We start from the raw sequence: 15,340 nt of genomic DNA, 5'->3' as shown, positions 1-15,340 counted from the left end.
CATCAAGCAATCACAGATCCCTCTACCGCAGATGTTTTTTATCATATTAACAGTAAGTGCACTACGCAAACCCTGAGAGCTCACAGAAATGAACTCACGCTCAACCATGCAGTTGTAACGAGACAACAATGCTAACGGGATGGCATTTGCACTGTGCTTTTTATGACCAGAGAAATACAGAACGGGACCGTACCCAGGAATCGCAGCTAAACCACCTCTGAAAAATCCTCTTTGCAGCAACTCAGATGTTCAGATAGTGACACCAGAGCCCAAACAATGCACATCATGGGAATTCTGACCCACAGAAGGCTGAGTGCCAAATCCCCTGTTGTCCTGCTGAGGCCTCGCTACTCCTATAAATCATGCAATGAAAGTACTTTTTTTACTTATGAGCTATAGAAGAACAGATGAAAAGGCCAAAACCCAACCCCCATCAAACTGCTCTTTGCCAGCACTAAGCCACTACCTTTGTCACTTTGATTTTAAGCTTTCTAATTTTTATTCTATTACAATGTTACATTACATAACTATTGCTCCAAATTTTATAATATAATTGAGTTCAGAGCATATTTCTTTTAAATCCTGAGTTATGTTATTTTTTCCTTTATAAATTAGCAATCCAGTCTACACTCAAACAAAAGTAAAGGCACTACTGTAAGGACAGGTATTGGCAAGGTGGCTAGAATTAAAGAGCAGATGCGTGGTCACCCTTACCATACAAACTTGTGTCTGTTAGAGAAAAGCCAATACAAGGCCTAAACCAGCAGCAAAAATCTACTTGCTTTTGTGCATGAGCAGCAAAGCTCACTGAATTACAGCTACACAGACCTATAGTAAGTAGTAAGGTCAGGCAGCTGCCACCATGGTCAGACTAGAACTTAGTTATTAACAACCACATCTCAGGTACCAAGTAAGCTTGCTTAGTTTTCACACCTTGAGCTGATGTTTGATGGAGAGAAACAAGAGAGAAACTTGTATTTCTGTACAGAGTGTATTTGCTATGATAGTTTCTTATGCAAAACCAGAATCCTACTGGGTCTTTTTTTACAGTCTCCTTTCAAAATCAAATAGTTTGTTTTAAACCCTTGATGACACCTCACAGGCAGCTAGGCACCTCACCTTGCTTTAAAGGCCTGAAAGGAATCTAAGGAAGATTCCATGTGTGACCACAGTGCACCTGAAAGCATGAAAAAACTATACTACCACCTTCACCTGAAAGGGGAATGTGGTAGAAACTAGTGGATCCTCCAAGCAACCAGCTCAGGCTTAGATTATAGCAAGGAACCCAGCACAAACATTGGCCATGTATATGAAAAACCTATTCACACATGCAGGCAAGTTGTTCGGCTTCTCCTGGTGTCATGTTTTCCCTGCAGTCCCAGAGTAACTCAACAATTAGTGTCAGGGCCTTCCTCTAAAGCTCAGGGAGAAGAAAGGCTCAGCTTTAAGAAAGAAAACCATAAAAGCCCCTTTCAAAGTTAGGAATATCATTCCAAATGAGTTAAGCAAGCCCTACACTTTAATAGTGGGGCAGGAGGGATCTGGGACATGTGACAATGGGATCTTGGTGCATATCAGCAAAAAAAAAACCAAATTCCAAACCTTAGCAGGTGTAACCTATTTAGCACTATAATTTTTACATGCAGTTTGCTGATAATCCTGTACAGACAAACCACTCCTCCTGTCAGCACACAGCTGGCTGATCTGCACCTGGAACCTGCCCAGCAAAGTTAGGCAAGCAAGCTGTGACCAAGCCAGCCCTGGAAACCACAGCCAGGGAGACAAGGCAGGAGCCTCACATCAACAGATCCACTGCAGGCTCGGGTACAGGCAACAGCTGAAGCCTCTGCCCCAACCCTCATGGTGTTAATGTGAGGGCTGGCTGGGTTATGCTCCAGGATTCCGGTCAGCTCCTTAGGGGGATGCAGCTGTATTTTCATACAGGCAACTTCTGTATGTTCAGGCAGCAGTGCTTATATTTCTAAGCACTGAAGTATACCTTAAGCACTTCTAATTTTAGTTGAGCTTTTAAACAATTTCTGGAAATCTGAGCTGTAGCCATCTCATACAAAAATCTGCCTTTTAGTTAGGTGTATTGGGAACAGACTCATGCAGAGCTGTGAGACACCTGCAGAGGAGGAGGTAGCAAGAGAAGATTTTTAGAAGTTTTATTTCAAATGTGATCTGTAATTTTGATATATTCAAAGTGACCTGTAAAAACAAGATGCAGTTGTTCTGTGTTCCCTCTTCATGATACCGAAAGGGAGCTTTTAAAGACTGTGTTGTCTGCGGTTTTCAAGTAGGTGGGTAAGAAGGAACTTAATTAATTCATAATTCATAGGTGTGAAGTCATTCACATTTCTTTTGATTTTCCTACTAGACAGCTGAGAACACCTTCGATTTCAAGTTAGAGTCTGCATCAAATGTACCAGATCAGAGGAAACAGCACTCTCACAAATTGAGATCCTTCCAGCATTGTAACATCTATTAAAGTGTCTCAAAAATAATTACACTTTAAAAAGATCAACTTTCTCTTTAATCTCTTTTCCATCTTCATTGTAACAAAGTCCATAATCCTAGATTTGCCCTAACACTTCAAGCTCAGTTTTTTGAAATTGCTTTTCATCTGTAGCTCTGTTCCTCTGTACATGAATCACATTCCTAAACAGGTCCAAGAACCTGCTACTCGCTTCTAGTTAAAACCTCCATTCAGCCAGTACCCTTGTTTGGGCATCTGGCAGAGCAGAGTTGGCAGATTAAGAAAATAGTGATTTGCTGAAGTATCTTCCTGAATCAGGGTTTAAATCCTCCCCCTCCCCCAGACCCACTTTTGTCATGCCTCTAAGAAATTAGAGAGCTCAGCATGCTCAGGCAGGAAAGCCACTGGTGATCCATCTTACTGCAGATGCCAAAGCAAGCTCTGCACTGCTGCTCTTTGACTCTGAGGAGCCACAACACAAGGGCTCAGCTTTGGTTACATGGGAAGGTGAAACTCTGATGCTCAGGAATTCCCTTAATTAAATCAACTTCACTCACAAAACTTAAGCTTATTTCCAACTTTCAGATCCTTCACGCTGAGTTCAGGGAGCTGCCTCCTTACAGATTTAGTTTAAACGCCAAAACTTGCAGGTGCACTTGAAGCTGAGGCTTCCTGCTCTTGCCCTCCCAGCAGCTCTCACTTCCAGAGAGGGGCAATGAGCAGAGCCTCTCATTTCACATCTGAGGGAGTACCTGCATTGTAGCAAGTGACCCAGGTGTATGTGGGAGTACAGTCTACTGCTACCCCACAAAGAATCTGTTACTTCAGAAGGTGACCGGATATGCTCCTGCAGGTAAAAAAAGACAGCTGCCTCATCCAATAACAGATTGAGCAGCTCAAAACCTGCCCTGAGTCCAAACAAGCTGAAGGAAATTAGCAGGTGACTTTTAAAGCTCCCTAACAGGGCTAATTGTGTTTCTTTTCTACTTTTATAAGAGACAACAGCATGGAAGCTTCTTTCTGGGTCTGGGTGCAACATCTTGTGCAATCTTGTCACGATACAAGAAACAGCTTTTAAAAGAAGAAATCAAGACTGTGCTCCTTTAAGTTTGAACAATTTCATCTTAGCAGTGTGGGACCATCAGCAAGTTCTTCAGGAAAAGCAGAAAAACTTGGTATTTGTGATAATCGCAGGACTAAGTGTCAATTAAAAATGTTCTGGGACAAGCCTGCACACTGTAATGCATCCTAAAGAATGGCAGATGGGAATATGGTTCATCACTTTCAAAGGCTATTTTCATAGATTTGACAGATGTATTCAGACAAAGATAAAAAAATATGATAAATGATAGTTTACTGCACAAGGCTTTCAAGCTTTTTACACATAAAAACTCACTGAATTCCTGAATAAGTGTAAGATGTAGTCTCTAGTCAAACCAAGTTTTTTATTCAAGAGTGATCTGCCTGGTAAAGCTAAACCAAGGACAACACCCAATTACCATTCTGCTTATTGTTTTTAATATCAGTATTAGTATACAAGGAATACAATAATTAGTTTGTAATGGAACAGTTATTTAAGGATCTTAAAAAAGCAGAGACACTGAAAAATGCAAAACCTAAATTACCTACTTTTCAATAGCACATGCTAAGAAAGGCAATTTCTCAGGAGAAAAGAAACCTGGGCTAGATACTGTGCAGCATTATGAATTTTCCTAAAGCTAGGAAATCCCTATGCATCACTCTCAAAATCATGCTAGAACTGAACACAAAGGTTAGCAGAAATGCCTAAACTCACGTGGGTTCCATTATACACCACTTAGTGTAACCTACTTTTTAGTATTCAGCATTTCAGTATCAATAATGCATAACGTTAAAAGTAGTTCAACCCAAAGTACAGTCACGAGAAAGTAAACACGGATCTTGGAGAAGAGCTGGCTGCAGTGTGGTGTCACTGCTGGATTTGCCTTGTGCCCCCATGCAGAGGGACAGCAAGATAGAGTGGCTGGAGCTGGGGACCTACCCCCTCTGCGGAAGGAGAGGGGAGAAAATAAGGCTGCAGAGGAAATAAAACCAACACCAGTGCCTTGGTGAGCAGCTAAGCAATGAGCCTGTGCCTAGTGACGTGTGCCCCAGTACAAAGCTCCGCTGCCCAAACCGGTGCTCTGCCCGCTGCCACCCCACAGCCCAAACCCACCCACACGGGGCGCAGGCCACGCTTTCTCTATCTCTGTGCCTACCTTGCCTCATTACTAAGTGCTCAGTGAACATCACTACACCACATTTTATTTTCCCTCCTGAGACAGTGTTTGTTCTTCACTGGATAAATTATTTACCATTAAGAAAATTAAGGTGGCCAGTAGGGAAGTGCAAATTAGAGTACGGGAGTTCATGAGACTGGGCTGCTATGAGACAGCGTTTCAGCTTTCACATGTATTCCCTACCCAGCTGCTAAAGCAGCTTTATCGTCAATCCTATTTAGGACAAGAACCCAATGGAGTATGGAGATTCCAAAGCTCAGTCCTCCAGCCAGAAACTGCTTTACCTTCTATTTTCACTTCCTACCCTGATTCTCCCCCCTTGTGATAGTTTGCATCTCATATCCTTGGGCTACTAATACAGGCATTTAGAAAGCACATTAGAAACAACAGAATTGGAACCCCTTGAAGTTTTTCACAACAAAATTTATTAGAAGAATAGTGGTTTTGAAAAGTCTAGCATCCAGTGAAAACTACCATACACAACGTTACAGCTGGGAATGTGTTTCCAAAATGACATGGTCAAATAATACAATGGAGCCATTAAATCTTACACATGCACAACAAGAGAATTAGCGCTTTGACATACAATGCAAAAAATAAATGGACCACATGAAATAAAAATTTAAAAGTACTTATCACATACATTAAGACACAGCTTATTTAGTCCAGTCAAAAAATCAGAACTGCATTAAAAAAATTAATGTAGTGCAATCAAACCAAAAACCTTAATTTGTGATCATAAGTGCTCTACTACATAAAACATTGATCATAGCAAGGAACAAAAAATTCAAATCACACAGTACAAAAAAAATCTGTAAATAAATATAAACTACAGTACAAGAGAAATATTAAATTATACAATTCCGTCAAACTGTAAACAGTATATTGAAATGAGGTCCATAAGAGTAAAGGGGGGGTTCCTGTTTTTTTTCCCATGACACTTGAACTTCTAGAGGTCAGAGAGAAATGCCATTTTCCATACTCTTCAAAGACTATGGGTTACATAAATAGAAAGAGAAGACTTTTTAGATGTAAAGCGTCAAATAATAAAGCAGAGGTGTTGCTGACTTGCAACTGCCAACAGATCACCATGAAGGCAGAAGAGCAGATTTTAGTTTCAGGCTTGGCCTCCAGGTGAGCACAGCACAGAGGCCTGGCACTGCAGGTGTTCAGTGAATAGCACTCAGCCTTAGAACAGGAGGCACCTTGTGGGCTCTGGTCCTACCCAGGAGGTGGAAGTAATTATGGACAACCTGGACCTCTGCTGATTATCTGACAGGTTTACATGCTTGTCATACAAACACCAACTTTGGCAGAACAATTACTAATAAACTCAAAGCACTCCCGGCCCATTGGTTTCCATCACAGTGGCCAGTGCACAGAATTCTCTAAGGACATTGCATAACTAGAGTGTAGAGGTCAGACAGCCAAGGACCCGTGCTTGAGGTTAGAAGTAGTTATGGTGAGAGAGAAGCAAGAGCCACGTTAAGAAGCTGCCTCTGCTGTTCGCAGAAGCAGCTGGGAATGTATTTCATTTTTAGCTGCGCTGGCTAGTAGTGGCATTTTAAAATATATAAGTTTAAGATAACATATATACTATATATGTATATAATATAATACATATTATATAATATACATAGGATTTTCTTACAATACATACCAGGAACCCCCACGCGATCTGCTCAGTAGTAATAACTGAATATACAGAATGCCACTATAAGTGTCTGAGGCACTGTGTGCTGGAGAGTAAATATGCAGCTTTAAAATCCGTTTGGCTGAGTTATACCTGGATACCTGAACTGAGTTTTAAGTTGACATTCATCAAGGATGTGCTATCAGCACGTCAAAAGAAAAGCAAAACAAAATACAAGTCACTGCTAGGTTTAAGAAGAGAGTACAAGTACCTGAATTGAGTGAGGATAGTGTGTAAACTGTCCCTGAGGGTTTTTAAACAGTGTGTGTACAAGTTGGATTCCTAAGAACATTAGTTTAAACTTACATTGCGGACTGATAAAATACCAATGTCTGACAATTTAACAAGTGGAGGTTAAAAAGAGTTATGAGCAAACACTCAAAACATTTTATACATTTTAAAGCAGCAGTAAGCTGCTGTAAGCATACATCCCATCAGTACAAGCAACACGTGGGACTCAGATAAAGGTTTCTATTTGCAAAAAGCCCATCATATATCGATAAGAATATTCACCTGCTAAATTAGAATGCACCTAGTTACAGACTAGCAATTCAAGATTAATTTTTTAATCAAATACTTTGCTATACTTTGCTATTACATACTAAAATTCCTTAAGCTCACTAATGCTGGTATTCTAATCTATTTTTTTTAAATGTTCCCCCTTCATTTAAGAAATATACCATTCCACAACTTAAACATTAAGATCCATTTTCAGTCCTCAGATGTAAAAAGCATGTCAATGAGTTTATATTAAAAATTTACATGGTAAAAAGGCTTGAATTTCAGCCAGAGATTCTAAATACTACTCATTCCCTGAAGGCGTAAGGGAGAAAGAATCCCTACCCATTTTTCTTGTGATATAGTTTTCAAACTGAACATTAAACAATGGTCCAAAATGGTTTTTTTTTTTCAGTTTGGGAAACTTCCTTTCCCTACCCATCATCCCAGATTCCCAATGTTAAGCCCTGAAATGGCCTACTGAAATGATCAGTTAAAAATACCAGGCATGTATATATACATCCCCTGCCTGAACTCCAGAATACTTTGTTGTACTAGTCTTTAAAAGACAAATTAGTATCCCAAGAGACCTTGTGATCTGACCTGACAAGCTGTTAATGATCCTAGTTTGTATATTTGAAATATCTCATAACCTGAAGACCAGATTTAATTAAGACTCTGGCATTGTAACAGAAAAAGTGCTGCAGTTATTTATCCCTTTTCTGGTACTTTAGAATAGGTCAGACAAGTGCTTTTTGTAGTGACAGTAAAAGTTTACATGCTTTCACGCAGGCATAAAAAGTATTATCTGCAAAACTATTTGAGAAATGTAGCACCAAGTAATTGATAAACTGTCTAAGTAGCTCTAGTAGTATCCTCATTATTTCTAAATAGGAAAATAATATTAAGATAAACTGTGGTAAGTGATGATGAGAGAAATTGTTTTTGATGTTAACTTTTCCTGCTTCAGTCAGAATGAAGCCTTTGTCCTAATCCCTGCTCTGTAAGGTAGTTATCATCTTGAGTCCTCCTAAATTATACTTACCAATTCAGTAGAGACAAGCACAGGGGCACAGGTGGGGATGTTTGTTTTTAAGAAGGTAAATGCCCTGGACAGGCTGAAAAAAATCCTCCTTCCTAGTACATCACCCAGGAAAACTGATTTTGCAACTGGGCTAAGAGATTTTTGTGAGGATTAAATAAAGATCTCTTAATATGAAGGGTTTTATGACAATTCCTGAATATAGGCATAATTCAGTAGGACATGAAGTCCAAAACTGCTGCTGTAATACTGGTTTAGAGACTTGGCCCCAATCAAAGAAAGAACAGGAGAGAGAGAGATGGACACTAGAATGCTCTAAGTACTTAACAGCTTTTTATAGTATACATGAAGTGGATCTACAGATCATTTTGAGTTTGTAATACCTCTCTGCCTAGTGGTCATCACAGTGTATTGTGTTTACACACTGGATAATCTGAAATGAGTTACTATAGTGGCTACTTTATCTGCTACATTCATCAGAACTGCATACAACTAGCAGTGCAGATTTTCAGGTTTCTGAAGGTTCCAATTACTGAATTTTCAATATAATTCAAGATCAAGTAGAAACCTTTATAGTACCAAAACAAGTCTCAAAATTATTTTCTTACAGCTTTCTAAAACAATATTAGCCAACATTATGTACTGATGCCAAGAAAAAGCAACATTGACCTAGACTAAAATTACATTTAATTTCTGAAACATTTGTGGGGAATACCTAGAGGTTTCTGATCCTCATGAAAATGAGGGAAGCAACCCTTCCCATCCTACTTCTAACGTTTGGCAGAGAATTTAAGCTGTTTAAAATATTGCGACAAATCTTTCAGTAAGGTTAATAATTTTGCCTTTGTAAGATTTTGGACTGCAGTGGGAGTATTCATTCTTATACTGAAGAGTTCAAATTTTGTCTTCACTGAAGAAAGAGGTCTTTATATTACAGATGCAGCCACACTGTTTTTGAGAAAAAAGGGAACAGCAGAGTGCTCCCTTCACTCCTTGGACACTGTGTTCTTCTCCTAAGACTCAAGGACATCTTAAGAGCATTACGGGAAAGTAAACTGGAAAGAAACACATGGCAACTCCACTTTTGCCAGTATAACAATCGTTGCAGATGATACAAAAAGCAATTCAATCAGAACTAAAAAGTTGTTTCACAAAGCTTACTCAACCCTAAAGCCCCTGAATCACTTTGCCAGCTCCCATGAATTTCCACGGAAAGGCAATGTACTCCCGAATACTCATGAATGAAATATTTAGATGCAAATGTTGACCTGCCACAAGACAAAGCACAGGCTATTCCTTGTCTGCTCTTATCCAGTCTAAACACAATTGCAGTTACCTCCGGTGTTTAGGAATATCCTTCAGCTGTGGAAAGTTCTACAAAAAAGCTCATGCAGGAGTTTCAAGAGAACACAGAAGCTGAATGTGTTCCCTTACTAGACATATTCTCCTACCTGTACCCCTGCACTGTCAAAACTAATTTTTTCTCCAATTGCCAAAAAAGCTCAGAGTTTGAATTCAGGTCTAGCAGTAGGGTTGGTAATGCAAGCATCAAGCTATGAGTTTTGCAACAAAAAACAAAGCAAAGGCATACCTGTATTGCTTATGCAGCAACTTCTCCTGTGCGACAGGGGAAAAACGACAAATTCTAAAGGAAACTGTCTTGGACCTTCAGAAAACAAAATCAGGGAATGACTGGAAAATAAATTATCTTTAGACAGAAATAAAAACGAGTCCAGAAACGTGTCCCTACAATATCTAACTGGAAACGTTCAACTCTATAGCTGTACTCAAGCATTACAGCCACAATAATGCCTACAACACTGTGGAATGAGGATCCAGCTGGCTGAAAGTGAGGTAATAGTTTGTAATAGGTCAGAGTTCTAAAAAAGCACTTTTACATCTTACAAATCCAAATGAAAAAAAAAAAAAAAAAGGACACATTTCATACATGTTGGGCTTCCTCACCAGAACTGTACGATAATTAACTCCACACCAGGACCCCTACCACACTAAGCCTTACTCATCTTCAATTATATGCTGCAGCAAAGATTTACCAAGCGACACCTAAACTTCAGTACAATATGAAACTTCGATTCTTAAAACTTTATACACACAAAATATAAAATTACTTTTCTAGGATGGGGTAGGGGAGGGGGATTCTCCTTCATGGTACTTGGACTGAAAAACTAGTTTTCAGAGACTGCCACAAATATAATTCACAGTTTCTTGCTGTCAGGCTTTTTCAGCTACATCAACAGTAGTACACAACAATACTGTTAAGTCCAATAACTACATCAGATGGACATTCTCGGGAATAAGAGAAAACTAGTGACAAAAAATACCTGAAAGGTCTCCTCCTAACAACGTCTCGATTTTTACAGGGTTGCAGTTTGTCTATGTTACACGTTAATGCAATCTCAGAAGAGCAGCAGGAGAAGGCTTTAAAAATCTTTCTCCTGTCCAAGTGATCCAAGTAACATAAGCATCCACTTACCAGAAATAAGATGAGAAACAAGGCTTTTGTTACAAAGACCGCAGTGAACCACACCTTCCCACACCAAAATATGGTCAACCAGGGATTTTGGCCATGCAAACTGCTGGTCAGCAGAAAATTAAGCATGCTAATGGACAAACATTAATTCCAATCATATATTTAAAATGATCCCAAATACTACTAGTTAGCTACACTGAAAGCACCTGCAAAAAATATGTAGTGAGAAATGAAACCAAATCTTAGTGATCATTGCAGCACTTAGAGTGATACTAGTCTTAAGTGATAAATCACCTCAGAGAAAATACGTTAGATGGGACTTTGAAACAAAAAAGTAACATTAAAAGGTGCACCTGAATATTACAGACTAAATTTACAAAACCTACAATAAGGTAAAATATATATCTTTTGAATATTCAGCAGCTTTTTTTTAAAATTGTTTTTATTTTTTGAGAGGCTCATGAAATTTTAAAAAGGGACCACTAACTAATCTCAACCATGCTTCACAAAACAATAATGGCTATTTCATATTGCAGTTACCAATGTAATGCAATTAGTGCTTAAAAAATAATCTACACTTCTTCTTTTTTTTCCTTTTTAAACAGAGACCTTTGGAGGAAATATGGTTGTTCAAAAGCTTCTCGGAAAAGAAAGATTACCTGAATATTAAGTTATCACAGATCAAGTGTTGTGTTTAAAAGCTTTGCAGTAATGAGTATTACAATCTTCAGGTCTCAGGACATTTAAACTGAGAAAGTTACGTGTTTGGTTTGTTGTTGTTTTTTTTTTTTTTTAATCCACTTTCTAACCAAAGCAAATAAAGAGTACTCAACTTCTCACTATCTATTTACAATTCTTAGCCTACAGTCTGAAATGACAAGACAAATTCTCTTTTAAAACTGCAGCATTAAAGGGTAGGCACACCATTCTTCTGCTGCACGATTGTCACCCACTTAAACATACACATACAAAATATTTAGGTTAGTAAAATGAGCACTCCACTTACACTACTGTGACAAGTTTTATAAAACTCAACTCATGTTTCTTAAATAAGGACAGCTGCAAAAGGTTAAACCTCTCTCAAGAGTAAAACTGTGTTACCTTTTTTTTTTTTTTAACTTGCAACAATCTTTCTACCATAACCTCCAACAGCAGATGAAACCACACCTTAAACTGCGCCTTTATTGCAATCACCAGCTAAACTGGAGCATAATGCAAAGTTTATATACTGCTACTGAGCTCAAACTGCTTTAAATGCCAAGATGACAACTAGAAAGCTACAAGGAACCAGGATTTTGAGGACTAAAATATATTAAGTAAATAAAAATAAAGTATACTTGGGGCCAAATGCCCAGTCCATTCCAAGAATGAGCAGTGCATATTTAAAACAACAGCAATGGTGTGCCTAACCTTTGAAAATATGAAGTTGCTGGGGAGGGGGAGAGGCTAATAGAATCAATTGTTCCAGAAGTCATTCAGCATCCCTAGGGCTACCTAGGCCACCCTCCCATGAACTTTGAGAAACCACTTTCACTGACATCACTTAATGCTCTCACACAAAAATTCCAATGCTTCTTTTGGTTGTGCAAATGGGGGAAAAATCGTAATTCTATCTACCTTTTGCACAGATTAAGACCAAATTGCTTCTACCTGAAGAACCAGCAATTACGATTTGGTCATGTTGTGGTAAATCCAGTAAGCTCCACTTAGTTACTGACCACTCCCGCAGAAAGTATCAAAGATAAAAGTTCAGTACAAAACTTATCCTAGATCTCCATATAATCATAAAGATATCACCATATTGAAAAAAAACCCCAGATTTGTGGTTTACGGAGTGCTTTCTTTTTTTTTTAATGGTGTTTAAATGCTTATTCTAGCATGTGCTAAACCACTATCAAAATAGATTAAATAAAAACAACAACAAAAACGCAGGACTTAAATAAATTCCTGCTACTGGCAACTGTAATATTTAAAAAGGAAACACCCATTCATTGAGTGTTCGACCCTGACAGTATTACAGATAGATATGATGCAGAGCCTGAATTAGATCAGGCTACCAGTGTTTTACTTCTTCCCTGAACATTAACAAGCTCCTTCACTAATGCGGATATTTGGGCAGACTACTGAGGTTGTAACGTTTGAGATCACCATTTTGTGGGCTATTTTTTTTTCCTTTTTTTTTTTTTTCCAGTATCACAGTAGTTTGTTACGCAAATCCCCCATCCCTGGATTAGAGTCATTTAAACTAGCTGTTGGGACCACATAGTTTAGTAAACTCAGAATCAAGTCTGTAAAAAGTGTAAAGGTCACAAAGAACCATAGTTCTGGTATAATGAGGCATACCCCAATACATCATTTAGTGTACCCTGACTGCTCCTGACTGTGAGAAGCTTGTCTTCCGTGAGATAAGGCTACATCCTCAAGCAGGTGAGTCTAAATATCACCCTTCAAAAACACCAAATAAAATTACAGCGAAGGTAGTGTTATAAATAATTAACTGACATTTTCTGAAGGTAGTGTATGTAAGTTTTCCCTCCCCTCCCCTCCCCTCCGGGTGAGCACTAAGCAGACAGCAAATGGTAAGTACGGTTATTTTAGAAAGAAAACAGTGGAGAGCCTAATGAGACCCAATTGATTATCTATCTATTTGACAAATCTGAGTTCAAGAGAGGTACCATTCCTAAATAATTTGATTTAGCTCAAATCTTTCAATCAACTGGATCAATAAAAAGAAGTGGGGGAAAAAGATTTCTGAAACATTTTTGAAGAATGACAGTCTGATTTTCATTTGAAAATTGCCTGGTTTTAGGAGAGTGTCAGTTTAACAAAGTGGACTTATTTCTATAAAGGCAGACATGAAAAATCCAACATCAGAAGTTCAGGCAGGCTCTACAGGCAAGGTGTCCATTTCTACAGATCTGCATTCTTTGTGAGGTAACTCAATTCTCTATTACAGAGAAACATGCAAAAGGCAAAAGGAAAAAAAAAAAAAAACAAACAAAAAAACAAAAAAAAAAAAAAAAACCCAAAGAAAGAGGGCAGTGGGCAGGTGAAGGAGGGAAACTGCACCATACCAGGCTAGAAAAATTTACAAATGTGACATTCAGAGCACATCTTTCACCTGTGTTCACATAAGTCTATGCTAAACTGCAAAGGAAAGAGCATTGCAGTAAACAGGAGACTCAGGTGCGCTCAGTGATGGTTGAACTATGCAGTAGTGCTCACCCAGTTTGCAAAGTAATTGGCACTCTACACCATCCCTATTCATCCTTCAATTCATTCGCACTTTGTGCTGCTTCTCCCTGGGGATCTAATTCAATCTTTACTGAAACATCCTGCCCCTCCGACCTCATTAATTTCATTTTTTTCTTTGGAGGGTTTTTCAAAGTGCCCAGCCTCTCTTTAACTTTGTACTCCAGTGTACTGTGGGGGATCCCATAAATACTCTGGGCTTTGGAAACACTCATTTTCCCGCTCATAACCACAGAGATTGCTTCCTCCAGTATCTCGCTGTTGTACTGTCTGTATCTCCCTCTTTTCTTCCTAGGTTGCTTGGAGCCAGGATCTCCCTCTTGATCTGAGGTGGGATATGGCTGTCCAGAGGTAGACTGCTCAGCATCTGAGCCCCAGGAATCTGGTCCAGCATCCAGCAAACTTCTCCTATTTTGTTTTGGAAGAATAGCCCTTAACTTTTTGCTAAGCGCGCTCTCCGTTTGTGAACCCATTACCAAAGAGCTATAGCTGTACTGGTCACCAGTGCGGGACTCCCATGAAAGGTCCATGCCTCGAACTTGTGGTATCTTTAAATCCACAGGAGATGAATGGCTCACGTCCTTTTTCCCATCCTGTTTAGTTTGAAGTGCCATTTTTTGAAAGGCAGAGTTTTCTGTAAGAAAAGGAAGGTCACTGATGTTGCTGAGTGCACCATTTCCCCTGAATTTCATGCGGCTGAAATTGAATTCGTAGTGTGGTTTTGCCCAAGAAGCCTCCCTGGATAATATTAAGTGCTGTCCATGATTCTGTAGTCCAGATGGCCCATGGCTGGCAGCTGTAGAAAACTGGTTTCTGCTCAGCAGTTCTTCACTAATCTGGAGTGATCGAGCCAGTGGTACTTTAAGAGATGTGGAGTGGCCATAACCTTCCCTGGTTCCATCCTGCAAGCTTCTTGGAGGTACCCCATCACCACTCTGTAGTCCCTCCGGATGGTGCTGGCTGGGTCTCCCAGGTCGCCTAATTGGATGGAAGGAAACTGATGTGAGCAGGACTTGCACAGGTAGGGAGGGATGGGTGAGGGGGCCACTCCTTTATTAGAAGGCCTTGCTTGGGTAACATCACTTTTTGTGTTATTTATTTTTCTCTAAATTTTTTTTATTACTTTAATTTTTTTTTTTTTTAAAGTCTCAGCATCAGTCAGTTTTAAAACTTGTTCGCAAAAAAAGAGAAGCTTTTTGGGCAAAGAAAAATGAAACCTGTTGGCTGGTCTCTGGTTGGGTTCACAAATTCTCGGAGTAGAAAAGACTTCGCGCAAGCGTCTGAAAATAGCACCTTAATTACAAAGTAGTAATCAATCGCCATAGATCTACACACAACTGTGTTACTGGTGTGACGTTACCACTAAACAAGCACAGTAATAAAAGAGTAAGCCAAAGTGCAACATATTCAACATGCAAATATGACTGCCACCTGCAGTATCTACACATAGGTGGAAACCCTGCATAGTGTTTGCTTACATCATATCGAAGAATTGCTGCTCAGGATAAAAGAAAAAGCTTAGCAGGCCTCAAAGGTATTTGCCTGACTTTCATAAAGCACCGAATATGAAAGCTGGGATACTGCAGATCACCAAGAAAAACACTGCATTACACCAGACTTACCAAAT

General features: G+C 39.2%; 1 protein-coding gene across 2 annotated transcripts in view; it reads right to left on the bottom strand.

Annotated features, from left to right (window-relative positions):
• The window catches only part of LCOR (ligand dependent nuclear receptor corepressor), a 58,375-nt gene that overhangs the window by 18,574 nt on the left and 24,461 nt on the right, over positions 1-15,340 (bottom strand). Inside the window, exon 6 of one of the 2 annotated variants that reach the window (XM_066191079.1) lies at positions 4,999-14,691. The exons of the other annotated variant lie outside the window; for it this stretch is intronic. Coding sequence (XP_066047176.1) covers positions 13,722-14,691 — 970 coding nt within the window. The 3' untranslated portion in view covers positions 4,999-13,721. Of the gene's footprint in view, positions 1-4,998; positions 14,692-15,340 lie in introns of those variants that run through there. 2 annotated transcript variants of the gene reach the window in all.

This window comes from Chamaea fasciata, unplaced genomic scaffold (assembly GCF_029207755.1).
Source record: "Chamaea fasciata isolate MVZ Bird 193981 ecotype frontalis unplaced genomic scaffold, bChaFas1.0.hap1 SCAF_9, whole genome shotgun sequence".
NCBI lineage: Eukaryota > Metazoa > Chordata > Aves > Passeriformes > Sylviidae > Chamaea > Chamaea fasciata.
Note: the sequence above shows the minus strand (reverse complement) of the source record. Positions and strands in the feature narration are given on the sequence as shown.